The sequence below is a fragment of the Neomonachus schauinslandi genome, chromosome 4, assembly GCF_002201575.2.
Source record: "Neomonachus schauinslandi chromosome 4, ASM220157v2, whole genome shotgun sequence".
In the NCBI taxonomy this organism is placed as follows: domain Eukaryota; kingdom Metazoa; phylum Chordata; class Mammalia; order Carnivora; family Phocidae; genus Neomonachus; species Neomonachus schauinslandi.
In genome coordinates, this window is record NC_058406.1 from 180,846 (window position 1) to 207,294 (window position 26,449).

The 26,449-nt window shown below is 51.8% G+C and overlaps 1 protein-coding gene across 5 annotated transcripts; it reads right to left on the reverse strand.

Moving 5' to 3' along the window:
• Positions 1-66: 66 nt before the first annotated feature.
• C4H1orf159 (chromosome 4 C1orf159 homolog) lies at positions 67-25,066 on the reverse strand. 5 transcript variants are annotated; one of them, XM_021683326.1, is made up of 10 exons: positions 25,040-25,066; positions 11,297-11,567; positions 11,127-11,215; positions 8,951-9,026; positions 6,113-6,274; positions 5,752-5,817; positions 4,057-4,191; positions 2,789-2,814; positions 2,661-2,691; positions 67-1,280 (listed from the first exon to the last, which is right to left on the reverse strand). In XM_021683326.1, the coding sequence occupies exons 3-10, from the start codon at positions 11,196-11,198 to the stop codon at positions 1,183-1,185; spliced, it is 666 nt and encodes a 221-aa protein (XP_021539001.1). In that variant the 5' UTR covers positions 11,199-11,215; positions 11,297-11,567; positions 25,040-25,066; the 3' UTR covers positions 67-1,182. The 5 variants fall into 5 exon arrangements, with proteins under 5 accessions (XP_021539001.1, XP_021539000.1, XP_021538998.1 ...); XM_021683325.1 differs by having other exon boundaries at positions 2,661-2,814; XM_021683323.1 differs by lacking the exons at positions 67-1,280; positions 25,040-25,066 and adding an exon at positions 23,804-23,852 and having other exon boundaries at positions 1,892-2,814; positions 11,297-11,397; positions 11,498-11,567.
• Positions 25,067-26,449: the final 1,383 nt, after the last annotated feature.

Consider the following 26,449-nt stretch of genomic DNA (forward strand, 5'->3'; position numbering starts at 1 on the left):
GCTTCACCCTTCCCGAGGAACAGACGAACCTTGGAGCAGGGAGGATGGGGGAAGAAAGCCCTGAATAGTTTATTGACACTGATTTGAAGCTGGTGCGCCCCTCTCAGCTGCTGGACCAGTTGTGGGTTCAAGTATCCGCAAACTGTGAATGCTTGGGACAGGCATCACGGTGCGGAAGGGACACAGGAGCTGAGCACGCAGGCCCTGCCTCGGGCCCCTGGGATGTGGACCAGGCGCTGAAGGAGAGATACCAGTCCCGACTGAGAACTGGGAAGGTCAGTGTCGAGCCCAGTGCGTGCGAGGTGGCCATGAATGCTCCTTTCTCTCAGGAACCCCTGTCTATCTGTAACCAGCCAGGGCCAGCAATGCGTCTCCAGGCCTGGGGCAGTTGGGACAGGACCACTGGCCTGCACTGCCCTCCATAAGTCCATGGAGACCAGGCTAGCCAGGCAGGAGTCACAGGTGAATGTGATCCTGGATGGACATGGCCCTGATCTCCAGCAGCTTCAGGACAGTGTCCGTTCCTTGGGTGGACAAGAACCTGCAGCGCCTGGACCCAGCATAGGGAGCGGGTCAGGGGCAGGTGACAGAGGAGAAAAGCAGCGTCTCTCTAGCTTTTCTGCTTAAAACTGACAAAAGTCAGTAAGAAACCAGGAACCTCGCCTCTGCAGCTCCTGGAAACGTGTGCCTTGGGCGTGGGGGAGTGAGGGTTGGGGGTCTTGGCTACAGGACAGCCCTGTGGGCCCCTCACCCTCGGAGGGGCCAGTGCTCATGCCACGCCTCCCCTTGTCTGGACACTGCCCCGGAGAGGATGCCAGGAGGGCAACTGGCCTGGTGGTGGGGGAGGTCTGCCCACTGTGGGCTCGGAAAGGCGGAGGGGCATGGAGCAGCCCAGCGGTCCCTATAGGCTCTTGGCCGCTGGGAGCGGTCTCTCCCGAGGGGCCCAGACCCCACCTGGCTACACTCTTGAGCCTGGCTCAAGGACGCGGCTCCCAGTCCATCACACTGAGCCCCTGTGGGGAGGGCAGAAGCACCCTCGGGCAGCACCTCCTGTTGGGAGACAGTCACGCGGAGTCAGGGGCCGTGTCCAGACCTGTCCTGAGGCCTTGCTGGGCAGTGCCTGTCCTTTGTGTGCTGGGTTCTCTCCAAGGCGGTGTGCGGAGTTGTGGGTGGGTCCCCGGGTCAGACGTTGCTGACCCGGGCCTCCACCGAGGAGATGGCAGTGGGGCCCGTGTCCCTGTCCAAGGGCCGCTCACGCCTGACATAGCGCGGCTTCCGCACTGAAACAGGGTCAGAGACAGGCAGGGTCAGAGTGGGGCCGGGGACAGGCAGGATGGCCCCAGGTCCCAGCCCTCCCCAGAGCTCCTGGGAGTGGGGTGTGGAGCAGCCCAGGGGAGGAGATCCCACTGAGCCCCAGCTTGTGCGTGGAGAGTGTCTGATGAATGCTCCACTCACTGCAGACACTCGGTGCCCCTGCACCCCAAGCACCTTGCCCTGGGTGAGGGCATTGCTCTCAAGAGACACAGAGACAGCAGGTCCCATGATGCACAGCAGGGCTGGATGGTGGCCCCCAAATGAGTCCATGTCTGAAGCCCCAGAGCCAGCAGATGCGACCTTACTTGGAAAAAGGGTATTTGCAGATGTGATTAAGGATCTTGAGATGAGATCCTCCTGGATTATCTGGTGGGCCCTAAATCCAACGACCAGCGTCCTCACAAGAGGGAGGCAGAGAGAGGAGACCCGGGAGAAGCCACGTGAAGATGGGGGCAGAGACTGGGGTGGTGTGGTCACAAGCCCACCAGAGGCCGGAGGAGGCAGGAAGGACCCTCCCCTGGAGACTCTGGAGGGAGTGCCCCCCAGCCCCCACCTTGACTTCTGACTTCTGGCCTCCTGGACTGTGAGAGAATACATTTCTGTTGTTTCAAGCCCCCAGTTTGTGGTCATTTGTTACGGTGGCCCTCGGAGACTAATGCAGGGAAATTCAAGATGCTTGTAGATGGTACCACTTTAGAGACATCAGAGACAGGTCTTCTACAGAACAGAGCAGATCTAGCCTTGGCCAATAACTTCTCTGTCCCCAAAGAAGAGGGACATCCTTCCCTGTCCCAGGCCAGACCTCTGCACAGTGGCAACACCACAGACTGGGGAGGCCAGGAGGCTCCCGCTCCAAGGCCTATAGCCGTGTAACCATGGCTCACTTAACCTCTCTGTGCTCATGGTGTCATCTGGGACAGGGCTGATACGGGCGCCTGTTCCTGGAATCATCTGAGGTGGGGCACGCCCGACCCAGCAAAACTGCAGTGCCAGCCACTCAGGAGGGACCACGGGAAGGCCTTATGCCTGGGCCAGCCCGCTCCCCACACCCACCGCCCAGGTAGAGCTGGGACTTGGTGAGGGCCAAGCGAAGCTTCAGGGGTGGCCCCAGACCCCGTGCTGGGGATTCTCGTTCTCTCCCAACAGACTCAACATGTCGGGAATAGGAAGGAATAAAAGGGAAAAGGCAGGAGAGCCGTGGTTGACTGGGGAGGACCTGGCCCATGTCCTGAGAGTTGCAGGGCCAGGGGCCCGCAGAGCCCAGCCCTGCAGTGTCGCTGGAGAGCGGCCGATCCCACGGGCAGGATCATTTTGAAATTTTCACCCTGAAATGAGGGCCGACATACCTGAGGGCTGTGGCGGGGGAATCATGGCAGCCTTGAAAAGGAGAAAAGGCACAGTGAGAACAGCGGGCGGCCCCCAGCACAGAGGCCCACGACAGGGGGCACTCGGCCCATCCTTCCAGGTTACTTACGGCTTCGCCAGGCTGCAGGGCAGGGGCTGCGAACAAACATGGGTGTCACCTGGGGCAGGGGTCCCTCGCCTGGGGAGGGGGTCCACGGGCCTGCAGAGGCTCTTCCCCCGCTCCAGGCTCAGCCCAGTCCCACCTCCACACGACTGCCCAGCAGTGCCCGGGGCCCAGCTGTCTGTCCCGCCCCATTTCCCACCTGCTCTTGGGGTGGTGGGCCCCCAAGCACCCCAGGGGGAGCCGCCCTCCTAGGCCCTTTGGCAGAGCGGCAAGCCAGCCCTCAGAAGGTACAGTGCTGTTGGTCTCCAGCACCACCAGGAAAACAGGCAAGAGCATCCTTCGGCCCCAGGGGAAGCCCAGGGCTGGGGGCAGGCCTCAGGGAGACCTCCACTGGGGAGGTCAAGGCTACGCACCCCTGCACTCTTGGTGGCCACCTCAGCTGACCAAGCCCAGCCCTGGGGGTGTTCGGGAGGAGAGACCCTGAGTGGGTCTGCCCCAGCCACTGCACTGATGCACCAGGACCCCCGTGGCCCCTGCTGAGGAGCAGCCTCCCAGAGCTGACCCGGAAGGGCCCCCCCTGACTGGCCTGGGTCAGGACCTGGGAGCTATAGCAGTCCCACTCAGGCACCCAGCACTGGCTCCGGGTGGGGGGACAGGGGTCTCACAGAGGCCAGGTGAGGAGGCTCTGGCTCATCACCCACTAGCTCTGTCCACGGAAGGGTCCGACCTGGTGGCCGGACCACCTGCCCAGCACACCCAAGGGCACAGCAGGGTGACGCCCATCTCTTCCGGAGGGGGGCAGATCCGGCACCCAGGCCCAGGGTGAGCTGGGGCGGCAGGGGGCCCCACGGTCCCTGCACCAGCCTGCCCACCCCCACTCCCGGAGGGCAGGATGGGAAGAGGGCACCGCTGGCTGGGGGAGCTGCGGGCAGGTGGCCCAAGACCAGGGATGTCACCTCCTCCCCACCCCCCTCCCACCCCTCATCAGCAACCCCGCCATGATGCCCCACGATGGAGTCACGCCAACACCTTCACTCTGAGCCCCACAGAATCCACACGGGAGCATCCCTAGGACGTGGCTGCCCCTCTTACTCTCAGACACAAGAACCACGTGGCAACCCAGTCCCCTTCCTGCTGTTTTGTGAGGACTCTTTATGGCTGGACAGGCTGCATCTTGCACCCCAGCCCCAGCCCCCACTTCTCTGTGCCCCCCAGGCAGCCCCGTGGCTCCACAGGGGGTGTGCACTGGTCGGCACCCTTCTGGCCTGGAATACCTTTGTTTCTTCCGTAGAAAACCTTGGGGAGTTTACTGGTGCGCTTCAGGTAGAAGAACCCAGCCACGGACAGGATGAGGCCAGAGCTGATGAAGAGCGTCCCCAGGAAGAGGGAGGCTGCCACCTGAGGGCTCCCTGTGAGCAAAGTGAGTGGCTCCAAGTGGCAAGCCTGGGCGGGCCTCAGAGGACCTCCCCAGGCCCCTGTTCCCTGAACAAGCCTGGGCCCTCACAGGGTTCCACACTCAGGGCTCGGGTCCCCCCGCAGACCCAGAACCTGGCTGTGGGGTCTGAGGTGCTCCAGCTTCCTAGGCCTCAGGCTTGTCACAGGGAGGTGGGGTACCGAGGGGGTTAAAGATTCCAGCCCCTGAGAACGCCAGGCCCTGGGGGTCCCCATGTCCCTCCTGAAGACTCAGCACAGACTATGGGGTCCCAAATCCCTGGCATGCCAGGTCAGACCTCAACTCAGAGGCAGGGGTTGCCTCTACACCCTCGCCTCGTGGGAGCTTGTTCCTTGCCCCTAGATGGCCTTCCCAGCGCCATGATGCCCGTCTTTACCTACCCGGGGTCGGGATGGGCTGGCGGGCCCGTGGCTGGGGCTCTGGATGGTAATTGTGGGGAAAGTGCTCTTAGATACCTGTGGGGAGGTGGCTTTCTGACCCTGAGACACAAGCAGGAGGTGTGGCCATGGCTACGTTGGAACCTAGAGGGGGGATGAATTCCGGCTAATTTGGTGTGTCCTGCCCCAAATTTGTGGCAATGAAAAAGGGCTCTAGAGCCAGACTTGCCGGCCTTCCTCCACCGATACCCCCACTGCCAGACCCAGCACGGTGTCACAGGAGGTCGGGGCCGTCTGCGCTGACCCCACCCTAAAACTCTGCTGCTCTGGTGGCCGGCCTTGGGGGCCCAGGTCAGCGCAAGGCCATGTGCTTCTGGTCCTGAAACTTGTGCAGAAAGCAGGAGCCCTCAGTCCAGGTCCAACACGCCCTCTGCTGAAGGCCCAGCGTCTGGGGGACACACAACCCCCATCACAACCTGGTCACCTGACAGGAGGTGACCACTCCTGGGGTAGGTCCTGCTCCCTGACTGCAGTGGCCCCTGTGGCGGAGCTAAGCCTCCGTGGCTGGCGGACCACCTCTCAGATAGGATGGGATGCAAGCTGAGGACAGAGTCTACAGGAGGTGGGCCCTGTGTCTGCCCCATGAGGACCAGGCGGTGTGGTGCGTTCTTCTGCCTGGCAAGCAGTGTTTGCAGTCTGAGCCCTATATCCTCAGAAGAGCCTCAGGGGATGGGGGCCAGGGGGCCTCAGGGCGCCCTCCCATCTCCAGACAACCGCAGGTCCCGAGTTCCTGTGCACCGAGGTGCTGGGTGGGCCAGGACTGAGGCAAGGGGTGAGGTGTGCAGCTGTGAGGGTTTCCACTCACTGGAACTGCTCAGGGGCATGTGTGAGGGCCTCCTGCCTGTGCCCAGTGACCCCCGGCCCGGGGGCCGCCGACTCCACCAGCCCTGCTCTGTGGTCAGGCTGGGTCCCTGTCCATACATCTCTTGCCTGGGCTGCAGCGTGACCTTGGCCGTGGCTGTGGCCCTACTGAGGCCAGCGTAAGTGGTCATGTGCACTGGGAATGGCAGATGATGGCCCCCTCCTCCACCAGGACCTGGGCAGAGGCCCTGCTCCCAACTGGTGAGCCAGAGACTTACCGAGATTTGGCTGCCCGGGCATTCCTGTGCTCCTGTTCAGCGGGAACTGTGCGCCCCAGCCAGCGACTGTGGGGAAGCAGAGCTGTCAGTGCGGCCAGCTCCCCGGGCACGTCTGGACCACGCATGGGGACGCTGCCGGAGACTCGCAGGGAGCCAGAGACGCCGCCCAGTGGGGAATCACGGGCCAGAAGCCAGAAAGGGAGGAGGCCTGGAGACAGAGCCGCCCTCAGCCCACAGTCCGCACGAGGACTCAGGGAGAGAGGGGACCGGGCGTGGGGGGGGGGGTTGTCCCCTCGACGGACGGTGGTCCAGGGAACCGTGGGCCGCCCGCTGCTATGGGGACAAGAAGGGCAACTCCCACCCGTTCCTCCCGAACTTGGAGATGTGGCCCCTCGGTGGGAAGCGGGCCAGGCGGGCCTGGCGGGCGTGGCCGTGGGACGGCCGCGGCACTGGGAGCTGAAGGTGCCGTTCCTGCAGCGGACGCAGCTGACACTCCCGTTCTCGTTCCGGTGCCTGTAGCAGCCTGTGCGGGAGACAGTGACTCAGCTCTGCCTTCGGGGGGCTTTTCCATATCCTGAGTTTGTGAAATTGAGAACTCGTTCAAGAATGCTAACTAGCTCGTTCTGGAAGTCTGGACCGAACGTCAGGTTTGATTTCCGAAAAAGACACAAACGCGGTGGGAGCCGCAGTGAGCTCTCACCCAGGGGCTCCGTGGGCTCCTTTCCGGGGCGTCTTGCAGAACACTCGGAGAGGCCGGAAACCCGAGGCAGGCAGGTGCCGTGCGCGGCCCCATGCTCTGGGGAGGACCCCAGCAGCCTGACCACCGGACCCTCACCCTGCCCCCACAGGTGCCACAGGGCACGGCCACCCCCTTCAGGGGCACTGTCTCCAGCCCAGGTGTGACCCTTGCCCTCTGCCGCCCCCTTCCCTGGGGAGGTCCCAGACTGACGCCACCGCCCAAACCCCAAGCTCCCCCGGTGCTGGGAGCAGCCTAGCTCCCACTGGCCAGTGGTTTGCAGACAGTCCGTTTTGCCAACTAGCCAGGGCACCCCTTAAGGGCAGGAATTGTGCGCTGTACTGTTATTGCTTCTTCACATCCCCAACATATAGCACAGCGGCTGAGCAAACACGTGCTCGATCGATACTGAGTGCAGGTACTGAGCCGGCCCTAAATGCTAGCGCTGGCCCCTGGGGCAGTGTCCAGGGACACGTCCTTCATGATGAACTGTACTGATGTTTAATCCACACACAATGTCAGTGTGAGGCGAAGGCCTTTCTGCAGGGACACCAAGTGGACGGCAGGGTGCGAAGACTGACCAGCAGCCGTGCCGTGATGCTGTGGGCAGACAGGCCCAGCACCACACCAGGGGGCCTGGGAGCGGGGGGCCTGGCACGCACCTGGCGCCCGTGCCCAACGGTTCTCCCGAACAGCTCCCCTCTGGCTGGCTCCAGGTAACTGGGAGGCCCCGGGCTGGGCTGTTGTGTGCAGGGACAAGGGACAGCTAGAGAGCCAGGACCAGTGACCAGAAACACTAAGGAGCTAAGGTTGACTTTATGAAGCCCCTTTGAAAAACCACCTGACACCTGGCTTACTGGCTTCCCAGCCTCACAGGTGAGCAAGGAAGGTCACTTACGGGGAAGTCCAGGAAACTGAGGATATTTGGACCTCGAGAAGACAGGAATTCACCAAAATCTATACGTATTGCAGGTTAGGGCTGATGGCGAGTCCTCGGCTCGGCTTCCCGGCCTCGGGGGTCCAATCTAAGATTCCTTGTGGAAAGGTCCAGCAAGGCAGACTTAAAAAGAGTCTGAATGGTCAATCACTATTCTTGCTGCACTATGTAGATGATCAGGCCACGTTTAGCGAGGCTAGACTTATTTTAAAAGCCAATTCGCGTCTCGCTGTGATTATCTTTGGTAGAAGTGGGGGTGACGGTGTCTGTAACACATGTGTGTGGGTATCAGACTCCACTCCTGTTCATGTCTGAGGTTTTGTCACCTACCTGTAAGCTGCACCGGCCCCTGAAACCTTCCAGTCTCTTCCAATATTTGGCTACAACTCTCCCAACTAACATTTCCACTTTCCTCCCTCCCACCCTCCTGACTTGGAATCACTAAGAATTAAAACTGCCCTTTCCCCAAAGCCCTGCAAGCGGAGGCTGGATGTGTGGGTATGGACTTCAGAGAAATCACCTCAACGCCTCATGCCTGTTCCCGGGTGGGCCTCTCAGAAAGTTCACAAGCAGCCCCACGGCCTCAGCAGGGACATTCGCAGCACAACCCCGGAATTTGTCAGACAGCGCCTCTGCCATCCTGACTCCACCTAGTGGGCGCTGAGTCCAACATCCAGAAGGTTACTTAGCTGACTGCCCTCTAGATTGAGAAACTAGACTTACAGTTTGCTGCAACCATTAACATTTGTTTTTCTTTTGTTTCCATAGAAATGCCTCTTACTAAATACCCGATTGCTCACACCACGGAGGCTTCACTCTGGGGGAGGCCCACCTGCCACACCAGCTCCTGACACCTGCGCGTCAGCTTCACCGGACGGACCACCGCCAGGACTAGAGGCCCCTCCGGTGAGGCGCGGGACAGCGTGCTCAGACCCGTTCTTTTCTTCTGGTTCCACCTACGCCTTTTCTCCCCCTTTGCCGGTCTCTTATCTCACAACTTCCAACCCAATTCTCTTTGCAGCTTGGCTTTTAATATGTGAAACTTTCTGAGGGTAAAGTTTCAAATGGGGGACGGAGGGAAACCAGAATATGCCTCTTCACACAAAAACTATTTCCAGCTAAAGACTCTTAAAAAACAGTAGGAGCAAGAAGGGCCCGGACCTCCCTTTTTCTCCCTAAGAAGCAGGAGACAAAGGCCCCAAATGGAGGTCGCCCACGCAGCAGGAGGAAAGAAACACACTCGTTGCCAGAGACCGAGGGCCAGGCGGACTTACCCACCTCCACCCAAGAAGAGGCAGCCAGGCTGCCAGCCAGGAGGGAGGCTCAAATGGGGTCCTGTCACTTTCCTGCTGCTTCTGCCCATTCTTCCGGCCCCTCGCCTACCTCCCAGGCATCTCCAGCGTCCTTCCCAAGGGGCCTGTGTGCCCGCCTGCTCACACCAGCTATGGTGACCCCCACAGGGTTCGCAAGAGCACTGTCCTCATCACCAAGGCTGGTCAAGGTTGGCTGGTGCCAAAGCAGCTTACCTGGACCACACAGGCTTGTGCCCCTGCAGGTGGTGTTGACATCCACCACGTCCACACAACATTCAGGCTGCTGGCCCTAGAGGGGAGAGGGCGGTGAGTTTGCAGACCCCACAGCTGGGGCTCGGGCAGGACAAGTAGGCCAGGCTGAGAATGGCATCTGCAGAGGGGGTACCTCACGAGCTTGACCCAATGCCCATGGCCCTGGCCTCTTCTAAATTCCAAATCGAAAAAAAAAAGTTCCGAATCAGGTGACCATCTCTTGCTTACCCAGAGCGAGGTGAGGACACACAGTCACACCACATGAACACTTCCTGGGACAGAACTTCACGTGCCCAGTGAGTGTTTGATGACTGAATAAACATAAGCATGTTCCTAAGCACTCAGATTCCCAAAAGCCAGGAAGGGGGATCCCTGGGGGCCCACTCAGAGATTCTGACCAGGGGCCTGGGCTGGCGCAGCCTGGGGGGCAGGGAGTGGTCCTGGGGACACCTGCCGGGCCGTGGGTGCTCGGCGGTCTGTGCAGCCACTTCCCTCCCCTGCCAGCCTGCCTGACCACTCGGCCTCGCCTGGGAGCTGGGAGGGGCCGTGGCGCTTTCCAAAGGTGGGTCTCTTGGGTTCAGGGCAGAGCTACTGCCGCTCAGCCCCATGGACACTAGTGGATATTGGGTGGGGCACTTCAATCCAAAAAATTATTTATAGGCATACCTCGGTGATACTGTGGATTCAGCCCCAGTACACGATAAAGTGAATCAAGTGAATTTTTTGTTTTCCAGTGTATGTAAAAGTTACGTTTATACTATAGTCTCTGAAGTGTGTAATTGCATTGTGTCTAAAACACAATGTACATGCCTTAATTTAAAATACTTTACCGCTATAAAATGCTGACCATCACCTGAGTTTTCAGCGGGTCATAATCACCGATCAGAGGTCACCATAACAAACAGGATAGTCATGAAAAAGTCTGAAACGTGAGGATTACCAGCACGTGGCACAGAGGCATGCTGTGAGAACGACGTGTGCCCAGACGTTACCCACCACCTGCCAGACGGTGGCTTTGAAAATTAAGCAATTAAAGGTGCTAAACCCTACTTCAGCGCCACATGTGGACTCCTTCCCAGAAAAGGAAACACACGTTTTTCTAGACTGTAATAAAATACGAAGATAAACCCAGACACCCATGGCCTCCCCGGTGAGGCGTGTCTGCCCTTTGCGCCCCAGAAAATAGTCACCCCACGGGTCCTGGTTGCTCTTCTCAGCGTTCTGTGGCTGCCCTCCACCAGGGGTTTCCAGCAGGGCCCCTGCAGAGGAAGTGCCCAGAGCAGGACAGGTTGTGGGGCAGGAACTCACGCCTGCTGTGTGCATATGCGGGGGGGGGGGGGCACTGAGTGGGGAACAGATGTGCCAAGTGCTGGCATTTACAGGACCAGACTCGAGGGGCTTCCCGTGGGAGCTTGGCTCAGTGTGTATTTATCACAGCTGAGCTTTTGTTTCTTGTGACGAGAACACAGTGAACAGTGAGGGGTGTCTAAGGAATGGCGTGGACACTCCATGCCACCAGAGGAGGGGTCCAAGGCCAGTCCGTGGCTGAGGTCAAGCCCACGAGGGACACTCCAGCCATCCCATCCCACCCAACCCTGGCAGAGACAGAGCGGCTGGAAGGCCTCACCCTCCGGAAGGCCTGGATGATGTGCGGCTGGGTGCACATGGGCATGGCCGGGGCACAGCATACCCATGTCAGCGGCCTGGGAGAGCCAGGACACCCAGCCACAGGAGGCCTGCGGCAGACCCTGCCTAATGCTGCTGCTTGCCTGGACACACAGTCTCCAGCCACCCGAAGCTGGGCGGGCAGCTCGCGGGCTCCCCTCAGTGCCAGTGGGGGCAGCTCTGCGGAGACCCTTTTCCAGCTATAGTAACAGGTTCAGTTTGGCAAAGAGGAAAAGAAGCTTCTAGGGGACATAACAGAGCAGGTGCCAGGTGGGGGGCATGTGCTTCTCTCGGTGAGGCACGGGCTTCTCTGACCCCAATAGCGGGCACAGTTGGTTGTCCCTGGGGCCAGGGCAAGGGTGACCCCCGAAGCTTGCCAGGTGAAGGGCCCACTGCCTCCATGAGGGGCTGGGAAGAGAGGGTTTTGACTTGACTTCCTGGCACCCACGCCGCTGTGTGACTGGACACCTACCGCGCTTTCTGAGGATTTGCTGGCAACTTCCACCAGGAGGCCCGCCAGGAGGACGGCACGCTGGAGTGCCATGGTCCAGAACACAGGGTCTGCAACAGATAGGGGCACGGTGCAGATGTGGGTGCCTCCTTCCAGGGCACCAGGTGGGGGCCGAGGTGCAGGACCCTTACCTGGCCCTCTGGGATGGGAGCTGCAGACATCCAGAGGTGGGGCCCAGGGCTTAGCTGGCAGGGCGGGGCTGCTAAGAAACCGCAGATCCCTGGTCCCAGGCCTGCAAATCAAGGCAGTCGGTGAGGCCCATTGTTGGTAGGCTCAACTGACTTACCATAAGGAGCCCCCAGAGCTGAGGGACTGGAGGGGCTGTGCTCAACCCATCTGGATCTGGATCTGGATCTAGATGGACTACTCCTTCCTCCAAAGCTTTCAGCCATTCATTGCCTCCTGAAAGGACGAAGCAGAAGGGGGTTCTACTCATGAGCTTGGACAGGACTTGTCCATCTGCCATCTTGCTCTGTCCTAGGAAAACCCCAATTCAAGCATTTTCACCAAGAGACACAACACCTAGGCAGTGAAACACCTCTGGGGCCAACACAGGCCAGTCAGGGACCCTCAGCCTTATGATTTTCTAGTATTCCCCCTGCTCTTGTCATGGAAACTGCAGGAACAATGTCATCTTGGGTGATAAAAGTACCATCGAAAGCCATGACTGAGGACAACGCCAGAGCAGAGGACTTCTGATGGAGTAACAGGCAGAAGGAACAACAGACAGCACAGTGCCACACACTGCAAGTGCATTTCCTGACACTGGCAAATGCAAAACTCGGCAGCCCGTGTGAGTTAGGACTTAAGCTGTCACATTTCCAGTGTGACCAGAGAAAACTAACCTGCACAAACCCTGCAGTAGTTAAAAGTTTTAAACAAATTTCTGTTAACATGCAACATGGTAACCATAATTATAATCTGTCTGAAATGCAGCTGGCTAAATATTTTGACATCAGCAGGTGGGTGGGTAAAAGCAACGTTGTACACCCTCACCATGGAATTATCATTCAGCCATAAAAGGAATGAAGTGCAGATGAATCTAAGGATCATTAGTTCAAGTGGAAGGAGCCAGGCACAAAAGTGTATATACTGTATGGCTCATTTACATAAAATTGGTGCTGATGGACGCCTGGATTGTTTCTGGATTTTAATGGCTATAAATAAACCTGCTGTGGACGTTTTTTTACGTGTCTTTGTGTGGACGTTTAATTTCTCTTGGGTAGATCCTTAGGACTGGAACGACTGGGTCAAGGTAAGTGTGTATTTACCTTTCTAACCTGCCGATCTGTCTCCCATGCTGGAGATCCCATGCACGCTCCCACCAGCACTTGGCATGGTGTCTGCGGGTGGGTGGTAGCTCACTGTTGCTTTAATTTGCATTTCCCTGATGATTAATGATGGCTCTTAGCTCTCATGTGTTTATATGTCTTCTTCAATCATTTGCCCATTTTGTTTAATTGGCTTTCTATTATTGAGTTGTAATAGTTCTTCACATGTTTTTCATCAGATATATGCATTTTTCAGATATAAATATTTTGCAAATATTTTCTCCCATCTGTGGCTTGCCTTTTCATTTTCACATGGGTATCCAGAAGAGTAAATGTTTTCACTTGATAAAAATCAAACCCATCCATTTTCTCTTTTATGATTCTTGCTTTTTTGTGTCCTAGGGTTAATCTCTGCCGTGACCTCATGGTCATTCCTGTTTTATTCTAGAAGTTTTAGAGTTTTAGCTTTTACACTTTGAGTTACTTTTGTGTATGGTATGAAGTAAAGATCAAAGTTTATTTTTTCCATATGCATGTCCAGGAGTTGCAGGACTGTTAAGACTTTCCTTTTCACGTTATCATGACATCTTTGTTGAAAATCAACTGAGTGTATGTGTGTGGGTCTATTTCTAGACTTTCCGTTCTGCTCCACTCACCTATGTGTCTATCCTTCACGAACACCACAGTCTCAATTATTAAAGCTTTACTGAAATCTTGAAAACTAGGTAGATAAGCTTTGCTTTGTTTAATTGCTGTCAAGTCTAGGTTATGTGCATTTCCATATTTTAGTACCACTTTGCCAGTTTCTACAAAAAAGCCTGCTGGGCTGGGGCGCCTGGGTGGCTTGGTCAGTTGAGCGTCTGTCTTCGGCTCAGTTCATGATCCCAGCGTCCTGGGATCGAGCCCCACTGCCTTCGGCTCAGGTCATGATCTCAGGGTCCTGGGATCGAGCCCCGCATCAGGCTCCCTGCTCAGCGGGGAGCCTGCTTCTCCCTCTCCCTGCCGCTCTGCCTGCTTGTGCTCTCTCTATCTCTCTGTCAAATAAATAAATAAAATCTTAAAAAAAAAAAAAAAAGCCTGCTGGAATTTTGGCTGGGATAATCAACATTTTAACAATATTGAGTCTTCCAATCTATGAATGTGCTATCACTCACCATTTCTTCAAGTTTTCTTTTCAGCTCTCTTCTGAAGTTTGCAGTGAAGAGGTGGTCCTGAGCAGAAAGGGGTTCTGGACAAGTCAGTCCTATACACGAGCTCAGACTACTTAACAAATAAGTTTGTTAAACTTATTACTATATATTTTATTTTTTGGTATTATTGTAAATAGAATTGAATTTCTAATTTCATTTTCCAATAGTTTGCTGCCAGTACATAAAAATACAATTAAAATTTGTCTATTAGCCTTAGTTTCTGAAATTTTATGAAATTCACTTGATAGTTCTAGCACTTTTTGTAGATTTCTTAGGATATTCTACATAAATAATCATGTCATCTGCAAAAAAACTCAGCTTTACTTCTTTAGTTTTTTTGAAACTTGTTTTAGGGCACACACTTGGTCTATGTTAGAGAATGTACAATATGCACTTAGTAGGAATTTGTACTCTGCTTTTGATGGGTGTAGCTTTCTACAAATAGCAATTAGGTCAGGATGCCTGAGAGTAGTGTTCAGATCCGCTATGTCTTTACTAATTTCTTTTGGGTTTTTGTTCTAATATTTGGTGAGAGAAAGAGATGTTAAAATCACTTATTATAATTGTGGAACTGCCTAATTATGTCTCTAGTTCTGTCAATTTTGCTTCATTTATTTTGAGGCTCTGTTAGTAGACACATTTATAATTGATAAGTCTTCTTGATGAAATGACCCTTTTATCATTAGACATTTCCCCTTTATCTTTGGTAATACTCAACCTCCTGAAATCTATTTTATCTGATATAAATACAGCTACTCCAATCTTCTTATGTTCACTGTTTGCAAGATAGATAGATGGATAGATCTTAGATCTACAGATATATTTTGCATCTATATATCTTATTTTCAACCTGTGTTTTTTATATTTAAAGTGAATCTCCTATATACAGTATGCAGTAGGTCTTGCTTATTTATTCATTGTGACAATCTCTGTCTTTTAATTGGAGAGTTTGGTCCATTAACATTTATGTAATTATCACTATGGTTAGACTTAGGTCTACCATTTTATTACTTGTTTTCTACTTGTCCCTCTGTTTTGTTTTGTCTTAATATATAAAATATTTTTATATTTTTTAAAGATTTATTCATTTACTTGAAAGAGAGTGAGCAAGCAAGCGCAAAGGGAGGGGCAGAGGGCGAGGGAGAGGATCTTCAAGCAGACTCCCCACTGAGCACAGAGCCCAACCCAGGGCTTGATCCCAGGACCCTGAGATCATGACCTGAGTTGAAACCAAGTCGGACGCTCAACCGACTGAGCCCCCCAGGTGCCTATAATATACAAAATATTTTTAGAGCAGTTTCACAGCAAAACTGAGCAGGAAGGAAGAGTTCCCATACTCCCCCACCCCACACAAGCAGAGCCTCCCCCACTACCACATCCTGTACATTTGTTACCATCAGTGAACCTACACCGACACAGCACTGTCACCCAAAGTCCGTGTTTACACTATGGTCACTCTTGATGGTGTATATGTGGGCTTTGGCAAATGTCCAAGGGCACTATGGGTGGATTTAGGGCTACTATTGTTTTCTTTTGGTCTCTCTGCTATTTTGGCCCTCTGTTCTCTCTTTCCTGCTTTCTTTTATATTATTTGAGTATTTTAAAAATTCCCTTTCAATTTATCTTTCGGTTCTTTGGTTATACTTCTTTGCATATTTTTATAACTGTTGCTCTAGAGATTGTAATATACACCCTCTCTTTTTCACAGCCTACTTAGAATATGGCACTGCTTCTTCTAAAATGTAGAAGCCGGGCGCCTGGGTGGCTCAGTCGGTTAAGCGACTGCCTTCGGCTCAGGTCATGATCCTGGAGTCCCGGGATCGAGTCCCGCATCAGGCTCCCTGCTCAGAGGGGAGTCTGCTTCTCCCTCTGACCCTCCTCCCTCTCGTGCTCTCTGTCTCTCATTCTCTCTCTCGCAAATAAATAAAATCTTTAAAAATAAATAAATAAATAAAATAAAATGTAGAAGCCTTGAAACTCTATAGTTTCATGTATCCTTTACTATTCTTTGTGCTGCAACTGTCATACCTATTACATCTGCATACATTACATACACAAGAAATGTTTTAATGTTTTAAAACATATGCACTTGAAAGAAAACATCTCTCCCAGATACTTACTGTTCTTGATGATCATCATTCATTCATAAGATCTGAATTTCACTTTGGTACTTACCTGCAGTCTACAAAAACTTCTTTAGCATTTCTAGCAGTGCACACTTGATGGCAACAAATTTTATCAGTTTCCCTTTCTCTGAAAACACTTTTATTTAGCATTCACTCTTAGAGGGTATAAGATTCTTTTAGTATTTTAGGGTGCAGTCCCACTTGCCTCTCACCTCCATGGTCCCCGATTCACAGTCTTTACAATGCTATACTGTATGTGATCTGTTGCTTTTCTCTGTTTTCAAGATTTTCACAGTTAATCTTGAGTTTTCAGTAATTTTAAAATGATGTGTCTAAGTGTGACTTTATTCATATTTATCCTATATGTCTTTCACCAAATTTGGAAAGGTTTTAGTCGTTATTTCTTCATGTATTTCTTCTGCCCCACTATGTGTCTCTCCTCTCCTTCTGGAGTCTATAATTACCCATGTGCTAGACATTTACCCCAATCAATCCCCCTTTTTTCTTTAAACTAGATGATTTCTATTAATCTTTGATGTCACCAATTATTTCCTGTCACTCCCATTCTACTATGACCATTCAGTAAAGTTCTCATTTCAGATGCTATATTTTTCAGTTCTCAAATTTCCATTTGGCTCATTAAAAGTACGTGTGTGTGTATGCATGTGTATGTATGTATGTATGTATGTGTGTGTGTGTATATATATTATTTCCTTACAGAGATTTCCTATATTTTTGTTCATGATGAGTGTATTTTCCTTTACCTCACTGAATATAGTTATTAAGACTGTTTTTAAAGTGTTTGACCAAAATCTATAAAGAACTTATCAAACTCAACACCCCAAAAACAAAGAATCCAGTTAAGAAATGGGCAGAAGACATGAATAGACATTTTTCAAAGAAGACACCCAGATGGCTAACAGACACATGAAAAGATGCTCAACATCATTCATCATCAGGGAAATACAAATCAAAACCACAATGAGGGGCGCCTGGGTGGCTCAGTTGGTTAAGCGACTGCCTTAACCAGGTCATGATCCTGGAGTCCCAGGATCGAGTCCCGCATCAGGCTCCCTGCTCAGGAGGGAGTTTGCTTCTCCCTCTGACCCTCCCCCTTCTCATGCTCTCTCTATCTCATTCTCTCTCTCAAATAAATAAATAAAATCTTAAAAAAAAAAACCCCACAATGAATACCACCTCACACCTGTCAGAATGGCTAAAATTAACAAGTCAGGAAATGACAGATATTGGCAAGGATGTGGAGAAAGGGGGACACTCTTGCACTTTGGTAGGAATGCAAACTGGTGCAATCACTGTGGAAAACAGTATGGAGGTTCCTCAAAAAGTTAAAAATAGAGGGAGGCCTGGGTGGCTCAGTTGGTTAAGCATCCGACTTGTGGTTTTGGCTCAGGTCATGATCTCATGGGTCATGAGATCGAGCCCCATGTTGGGCTTCATGCTCAGAGGGGTCTGCTTGAGATTCTCTCTCTCCCTCTGCCCCTCTCCCCCTTGAATAAATAAATAAATCTTTTTTTAAAAAGTTAAAAATAGGGGGCGCCTGGGTGGCTCAGTCGTTAAGCGTCTGCCTTTGCTCAGGTCATGATCCCAGGGTCCTGGGATCGAGCCCCACATCGGGCTCCCTGCTCTGTGGGAAGCCCACTTCTCACTCTCCCACTCCCCCTGCTTGTGTTCCCTCTCTTGCTGTGTCTCTGTCAAATAAATAAAATCTTTAAAAAAAAAAAAAGTTAAAAATAGAACTGCCCTATGATCTAGAAATTGCATGACTATTTACCCAAAGCATACAAAAATACAGATTCAAAGGGATACATGCACTCTGATATTTATAGCAGTATTATCAACAATAGACAAACTATGGGGCGCCTGGGTGGCTCAGTTGGTTAAGCGACTGCCTTCGGCTCAGGTCATGATCCTGGAGTCCCGGGATCGAGTCCCACATCGGGCTCCCTGCTCAGCAGGGAGTCTGCTTCTCCCTCTGACCCTCCCCTCTCTCATGCTCTCTCTCTCTATCTCCTTCTCTCTCTCAAATAAATAAATAAAAATCTTTAAAAAAAATATAAAAAACAAAAAAAAACAATAGACAAACTATGAAAAGAGCCCAAACATCCATCAGCTGATGAATGGATAAAGAAGATGTGGTATATATATACAATAAGATATTACTCAGCCATCAAAAAGAATGAAATTTTGCCATTCGCAATGACATGGATGGAGCTAGAATGTATTATGCTAAGCAAAATAAGTCAGAGGAAAGACAAATACCATATGATTTCACTCATGTGGAATTTAAGAAACAAAACATAGAAACATATGGGAGAGGGGAAAAAAGAGAGGGAAGCAAACCATAAGAGACTCTTAACGAGAGAGAACAAACTGAGGGTTGATGAAGGGAGGTGGGTGGGGAATGGGCTAGGTGGGTGATGGGTATTAAGGAGGGCACTTGTTACGATGAGCACTGGGTGTTGTATTTGGTGATGAGCCACCAAATTCTACTCCTGAAACCAATATTGCATTGTATGTTAACTAACTAGAATGTAAATAAAAATTTGGAAAAAAAAGTGTTTGTTTGATTATCCAGCACCTGGGTCATAATATAATTAGCATCTATTGATTGTCTTTTCCCTTGAGAATGGCTCGTATTATTGTGGTTCTTCATGTGTTCGGTAATTTTGGATTGTATCCTATAAACTGCAAATGTTATGTTGTGGAGACTCTAGATTTGATTATATTCCTCTGAAGAAAGTTAATGTTAAAAACTCTCAGCAGGGCGCCTGCGTGGCTCAGTTGGTTAAGCGACTGCCTTCGGCTCAGGTCATGATCCTGGAGTCCCGGGACCGAGTCCCACATCAGGCTCCCTGCTCAGCGGGGGGTCTGCTTCTCCCTCTGACCCTCCCCCCTCTCATGTGCTCTCTCTCTCGTTCTCTCTGTCTCAAATAAAAAAAAAGAAAAGAAAAGAAAAACCTTGTGTATTCCGGGGGCGCCTGGGTGGCTCAGTTGGTTAAGCGACTGCCTTCGGCTCAGGTCATGATCCTGGAGTCCCTGGATCAAGTCCCGCATCGGGCTCCCTGCTCGGCGGGGAGTCTGCTTCTCCCTCTGACCCTCCCCCCTCTCATGTGCTCTCTCTCATTCTCTCTCTCAAATAAATAAATAAAATCTTAAAAAAAAAAAAACTCTCAGCAAACTAAAAATAGAAGGAAATACAGCAAACCTGATAAAAGACATCTATAAAAAACCTGTGGCTAACATCATACTAACAATGAAGTATAGAACATTTCCCCCTAAAGATTGAAGAAATCGAGGATATCCAATCTTAGCATTTCTATTCAATGTTGTCCTACAGGTGCTAGCCAATGCAATATGGAGAGAAAACCAAGAAACTGTCTCTGTGCAGATGGCATGATTATTTACATGGAGAATCCTAAGAAACCTCAGGAAAAAAACTAGTATAATTTATGAGTGAATTTAGCAATGTTCCAAGAACATAAAGTCAATATACAAATCAATTGTTATTTCTACTGATTGTAACAACTAATTGGAAAATGAAACTTAAATATTTACAGTGGCATTCAAAAACATAATTTGCTAGTTCCTGGGGATAAATTTATTTTAAAATATGTAAGACCTGGGACACCTGGTGGCTGTCAGTTAAGCGTTTGCCTTCGGCTCAGGTCGTGATCTCAGGGTCCTGGGGTCGAGTCTCGTGAGTCCTACGCTGGGCTCCCTGCTCAGCAGGGAGTCTGCTTCTCCCTCCCCCTCTGCCCCTCCCCTTCCCCCTCTGCTTTAAAAAAAAAAAAAATGTAAGATCTGTATACTGAAAACTATAAAACACTGCTGAAATTCAAGATCTAAATAAGGGAAAGACATACCATAATGGCATATATTATATACACCATTCTATATGTAATGGAAATATCCATTAACCCATGTCAGTAGACTAGAGAATTCAGTATTATTAAGATGTAAATTGTCCCTACATGATCTTATACTTAACACAATATCAGTCAAAATTACAGATGCCTTTTGAGAAATTCACAACCTGATTCTTTTTTTTTCACAAGCTGATTCTAAAATTTATAAGAAAATGCTTAGAACCTAGGAGAGCCAAAGCAGTTTTTAAAAAGAAGATGGAGGATTTACATGACCTTACTTGAAGACTTACAGAGTCACAAGACAGTTGGATTGATGAAAGTATAAACAGATCGATGTAACAAAACAGAGAATCTAGAAATAACATAGATGATTTTTGACAAGATGCCAAAGCAATTCAATGGAGAAAAACAGTTTTTCAACAAATGGTGCCAGACAACTGGCTACTCACATGGAATAAAAACTAGACTCAGATCATATGAAAAAATTAGAGATGGATCATGAAGCTAAATGCAAAAACGAAATCTATAAAGCTTCTGGAAGAAAATAGAGGAGAATATCTTGGTGACTTGCTTAGGCAAAGACTTTTAGAAAGGACACTGAAAGCATGAACTGAAAAAGAAAACCAATTCAAAAATTAAACTTTATCAATATCAAAAACGTCTCATCAAAATATACCATTATGGTGGATACAAGACTATGCATTTTTCAAAACCCATAGAAGCATATATCACAGAGAATAAAGTTTAATGTATGCAAAAAAAAATTAAACAGAATGTCAGGGATCTCAAGACGAAACACAGACTGTGACCACTGATTTTAACTGTGTCAGAAGTGTATGACATCAACACACTGAAGGGAATGGGAAGGAAGGAGCTGACCTCAGCACCTCTGGAAAATGATGTTTGACTGGAAGGCTAAAGATAAAAAGATCTACACATAAACACTGTATTCTAGTTGGTAAATTTGTTTCTTATGGGGATGAAATGTGGGTGAACAATTCTGAAACTGCTTTATGTGCAAACTGGGGCTGGGCTGGACAGATATGAAAATGGATAGTGGGGGGGGGGGGGGGCCCCGGGGCTGCCGTTGGTTAAGCATCCAACCCTTGATTTCAGGTCGTGATATCAGAGTTCTGGAATCAAACCCCATGTGGGGTGTAGAGTCTGCTTGGGATTCTCTCCCTCCCTCTGCCTCCTACCCCCCACCACTCTCTCCCTCAGTTAAAAAAAAGGAAAGGAAAGAAAAAAAGAAAGAAAATGGATAGTGGATGGTGGGAACCAGGTTCTGACAGGAAGGTTACAAATAAGCATGTTACAGATTACAGGTTACAGATACACACATACAGATAACAGACCCACACGTCATCTAGCCCCGCCCACCGGGGGACCTCAGGCCCGGACACCAGTGCCCAGATCCCAGCTTCTAAACACCATCCTCCAATGAAAGAAACCAGGGCTCCTTGGACAAATGGCTGATTTCAGGGCTGAGGCAGGCACACAAGATGAGCCTGGAGCATCTGGAAGCGCCAACAAGAAAGGAAGTGCCCTCAAAACACACAAATGAAAGAGCTCCCAACAACGTGCACAGCAAAACCACGCAGGGCTGGATCGCACCCAAAGTACAAGACAAACATCCAGGAGCCCCAGCTGACGGAAGGAAATGACCGATAAATCCACACATGGGGGACAGAGAAAGCCTCCTTACAGAATTCCAAATGATACAGTGGATCTCCCCTGCCACCCCCACACACGGGAGGCCCGGCTCATTCCCACCCCCTGCAGGGCGTGGGAACTGCCTCACTGAGTGGCCACCAGAGAAGACAGGAGGGAGAGAGGAGACACCTGGCACGCACCACCTGGACCAGGTGGCCAGGCCAACGGGCCCCGTGCTGTCCTACAGACGCCAGCGCCCCCGACAGCATGTGATGAGAGGGCCACCTCACACCACCGCTGGGGTGTTCTCTCCCAAACCCACGACACCACTCTAAGCACCAGAAAACACAGCAGACAAACCCAAAATGAGGGACATTCGACACAACACCTCTGCAGTCCTCCTCAAAACTGTCAGGGTCATGAAAAAGTAAGAGGGTCTGAGACACCAGCCCACCCTAGAGGGAACAAAGGAGCTGTGACACTCAATGCGGTGTGGGACCTGGACAGGGATGTTGGGAAACCGAGTGAAATCTCACGTCTGCGGTGTAGACAATAGGAACATAGCACTGCTGTTTCTCAGTCTCCACAAATGCACCGTGGTTACCTAAATGTCGGTATTAGGGAAAACTGGCTATCTTTAACACTTTTCTGTAAATCTAAAACTACTGCAAAAATTTTTAAGTGAGGGCGCCTGGGTGGCTCAGTTGGTTAAGCGACTGCCTTCGGCTCAGGTCATGATCCTGGAGTCCCTGGATCGAGTCCCGCATCGGGCTCCCTGCTCGGCGGGGAGTCTGCTTCTCCCTCTGACCCTCCTCCCTCTCATGCTCTCTGTCTCTCATTCTCTCTGTCTCAAATAAATAAATAAAATCTTAAAAAAAAAAAAAAAAAAAAAAAAAAAAAATTTTTAAGTGAATTTCTAAAATATACCATTAATAAAATGAATAAGCAAGTCAAAGAATGGGAGATAATATTTGCAATATGTATCTGACAAGCCATGTATCCAGAAGATAAAAAGGGCTTTTACAACTTGATAATTTTTAAAAGGACAAAAGACTTGATTGGACATTTCAGAAAAGAGGTATGAATGGTGACAGGTGGAAAAGTGCTCAGCATCACTAAGCTCTAGGAAATGCAAATTAAAGCCACCATGAAAACACTGCTCTGCTCAGTAGGCCCATTAGGCAGGGTCACTCGCAGGGATTTTCCCAAGAGAAAGGAAAACACACCCACAGAAAATGTGTACAAGACTTACCATAACCTCTTTAGTCACACAAACCAAACCCAAGAAACCCCACCAAGTGCCATCACAGGACTGATAAGTGCACGGTGGCACATCCCAGGAGCGCCAACACAGCAACACCCAGGGTCTGAGGCCAAGACGTCCAGGTGCTGGGAGAGTCCAGAGACTCTGTCTGGCGTGGGCCCCTCCCGGCTTGCAGGTGGTGCCTGCTTGCTGTGTCCCATAGCCCTTCCTTGGGCCTGTGAGCAGAACTGCTCTCTCTCTTCTCATAAAGGCACTAATCCCACCATGCGGCCCACCCTCATGACCTCATGTAACCATAACCACCTCCCAAAGACTCCTCCAAACATCAAAACACTGGGAGTTAGGGTTCCAACCTACGGATTTGGGGGACACGACCATTCAGCCCACAACACAAGGGACCTTTCAGGGATGACAGAAATGTTTTCTATCATGACAGGTGTGCAGGTTACACAGCTGGATGCATTTGTCAAAATTGGTCAAACTGGACCTATGCATTTCACTGCATGTGAATCACACCTCAACTGAATAGGTGGGATTCATTTTGAAAATCGTACTGGAGCCAAAAAGTTAAATAATTGGGTAAAAATATTTCTACATGGTAATGAAAAATTTGGTGAGAATTTAAATTGTACTATATGTTGTCTCACAACTCATTTTTCCTTAGAATTGGTTTCGATGAAGAAATAAAGTTTCCAGGTTGCTGTGATTCTAAACAAGTAATGCATCCTGGTTACCTGGGTGGAATTATGTGTGGTCGGTAAATAAGGGGTTACTGCTGACAGGACAACCTTGTAAACAGGCCCTCCAGCCAGAAGCCTTGCCTGAGTGACCACACAAATACTCACTGCAGCCCTGGCCCCCAGCCTTCAGGCAGCTGCAGCTGGACAGGAGTGGGGGGACGGCTGGTCCTCAGCTCTGGGTGTGAGGCACTGATGGGAGCACGACACAGGCCCACCGGACCTCCCCCCATCAAAGTAGGTACTGCTGGTTATTTTCTCAGCAAGCAAAGGAAGCAGACATGGAATCTGACTCCCAGGAAAAAAGTAAGAACATGCTTCTCGATCTAAAAATCTCAGCTCATGCTGGGATGGAAAATAAATGATGCTGACGACTTGACTGGATGTAAAGGAAACATTCCAGTCAGCTGACATGTACGGCAGATGCCGGGAATGGCACGTGGGCACCCACTGCCCACCACTGTGTGGACTCCACACACCTGAGAGGGGTGTGCACCCCCGGGAGCCTACCTGAGGGGTCTGCATGCTGGAAAACCACTCAAAGGCATCCTTGGCCTTGGGGATGCAGAACTCTCAGTGCCACGGTGACTAAAGTCATTCTTCCAATGAGTTAGATGACAAATCACAGCTTACCTTGGAGTACAAGAGTAAGTGAAGGGTTGGGAGGTGCCTTTGGGGTCCTGGGGCGCTGCCTGTGGACCAGCCCACTCAGGTGATCACCCACCAAGACTTATCTGTTTGCTCTGCTTTGGGGAGGAATATACCAGGGCAGGGGTGGGAGTGTGCATGTGCTAGGAAAACAAACTTTCTGGATAATTCAGATTTTATTTCCTTTTAGGAACTTCTGAAAACAATGTGGCCATTAAGATTCTGGCTGAACACAGACTACTATGCAGTGGCTCTTAGCTGGGAGTGGCACGGGAATAATCCAGGTGGGCTATTAAACTTCCCCAGCCCAGGCCGCCTCGACCACCCTGTACGGGGCCTCTTCCAGGGCTCCCCCGGGTTAAAAACCACGAGAAAGACAAAGCCCCAAGTCAGCCTTCTCCGTAAAGTGTAGTCGTACTAAGAAAAACACAAAACAAAAAACGGGGCCAAGTTTGACACCTTCGAATTTAATAGGACGAAGCGGTTAAGAATTATCACAAAACAGTTTTGGGGGGAGAAGCTGCATTTGCCAAAATGCTATTCCTTGAAATCCTTGAAAAACTATATCCAAATGTATCCAAACGACCTGGTCTTAAATTATACTTGAACTAATCTATCAGTCAAATTGTTACGGTGACAACACACCCCTTGAAAACCCACGTTACGACTCAACCTTGACTATTTCATGGCGATAAACGGACTAATAACCCGACAACCTCAAGGGAGAGCGCCCGTGGGCACCCGGCGGCCTCCCACTTCACCCCGCCTGGGCTCGGTCCTGAGGGCGAGGCCTTCTGGGCTCCGCGACTTCGGGGACGTGCGGGGGGTGCCTAAGTCTAGCTACCGACGGGCTCTCCTAGCGGGCTGCACCTGCGGGAGGTTCGGTAGCCCGAGGGGAGCCGGGTCCCCGCGGACCTTTGTCCCGGGTCCGCGCCCCGCGCCGCGTCCGAGACCGCCCGGGCCCGGCGTCCGCGCCCCAAGGCCCCCCCCCACCCCCACCGCCGAGGCCCTGCCCCCGCCCCCGGTCCGCCCCCGGTCCGCCCCCGGTCCGCCCCCGGCCCCTGCCGCCCGCGCTCCCGCCCCCGGCCCCTCACTCACCGCGGCGCCCTTCGCGTTCCTCTTTCGTACCCCCCGCCCTCCAGGCGGTCGCGCCGCGCTCCCTGGGATTTGTAGTCTCTCTACCGCCTCAACCCCGGTACCAGGCCGCGCGACTCCCAGCTTCAAACTACAGCTCCCGGCGGTCCCCGCGAGAAAACCCTCTCTCCAGATGTTCCGGCACAGGGTTCTCGCGAGGCCGTGGGAGGCGCGCGCGGAGCAACCTAGGAAGTGTAGGCTAGGGTGTCTCGGTCTTAATAGCTGGGCCCCAGACCAAGCTGGGAAGAAGAACCACACTCCCCAGGAGTCCACGCGCGCCGGCCATCTTCGGCGTTGCTAGGAGACCGGGAAGCCGGGGGGCGGGGGATGCTGGCCAGCAGGTGGCGGCGCCCGAAAGGCGGTGTTCCCGGCGGCACGGCGTCAGCCCGGATCGGTGCCGGGAGTCAGGGACGGGCGCTACCCGGAGGGGGCGGAGGGGGCGGAGCGGGGAGGATGTCCCGGATAACTGGGGCTTCAGCCCGTGTCCGCCTCAGCGGAGGCTGCCTGGAAAAGAAGACCGCAAGTCCGCCCCCAAGGCCACGACGTTTATCAAATACTGCTGGTTTTAGGCGCGGGTAGAAAGTTCCCATTTGTGGCTGAGGCGATTCGAGGTCTACCTTTCGGTTTTACGAGAGTGACAGGACGAGGCCATTTTACGATAGGAAGCCCCTAACCCATGGCAAAGCAGAAACCCCTCTGGGAGGCGAGAACGTGTCTCCTAAGAAGCCGGCTGTAAAATCTAAGTCCCTACCTCGGGCCCGGGGCGTCCCCTCGCGACCCTCAGACCCCTGTGTCGCGGCTGTCTGGACAGGAGGCCAGCGCTGGGGCCCAGCGAGGAGCCGCGAAGGGACCCGGCCTCGGAAAGGGTCGCTGTTTGTGGAACTCGGGTGTGAAGCCCTAGGAAGGAAGCTGTGTTCTTGGCTCACTTGGCCGACCGGCTCTGCCACTTTGGAGACCTTGGGCAGCTTTTCTCCCGGGGTGGGGTCAGGATGAAATAGGGTATCTCGGTGCCTGGCCCCCAGCAAGGCTGGCCTTTCAGCACCTCTTGGGCATGCAGAGTAGGGCGGGGCCCGGGGAGAGGGCGTGCCAAGGAGCTTCCCGGAGAAAGGAGAGTAAGACTGACCCCTCGTCTTTGCATGTCCGGCACGGTCGTACCGTCCTGAGGGCGGGGCTGACCCCGCAGAGCCCCGCAGACAGGCAAGGACGCTGCGTGTGCTCAGAGGATGTCACTGAATAAAGAGGGGCTGCTTTCGGTGCCATTGGGCTGGGGCTGGTTTTCCTCGAGGGCCTGTAAGTGAACAGAGAGATCTGTGACCTTGGCCTGAACCAGGAAGGGCACCCATAGCCCAGCACAGGCTTTTCAGGTCTCACCTG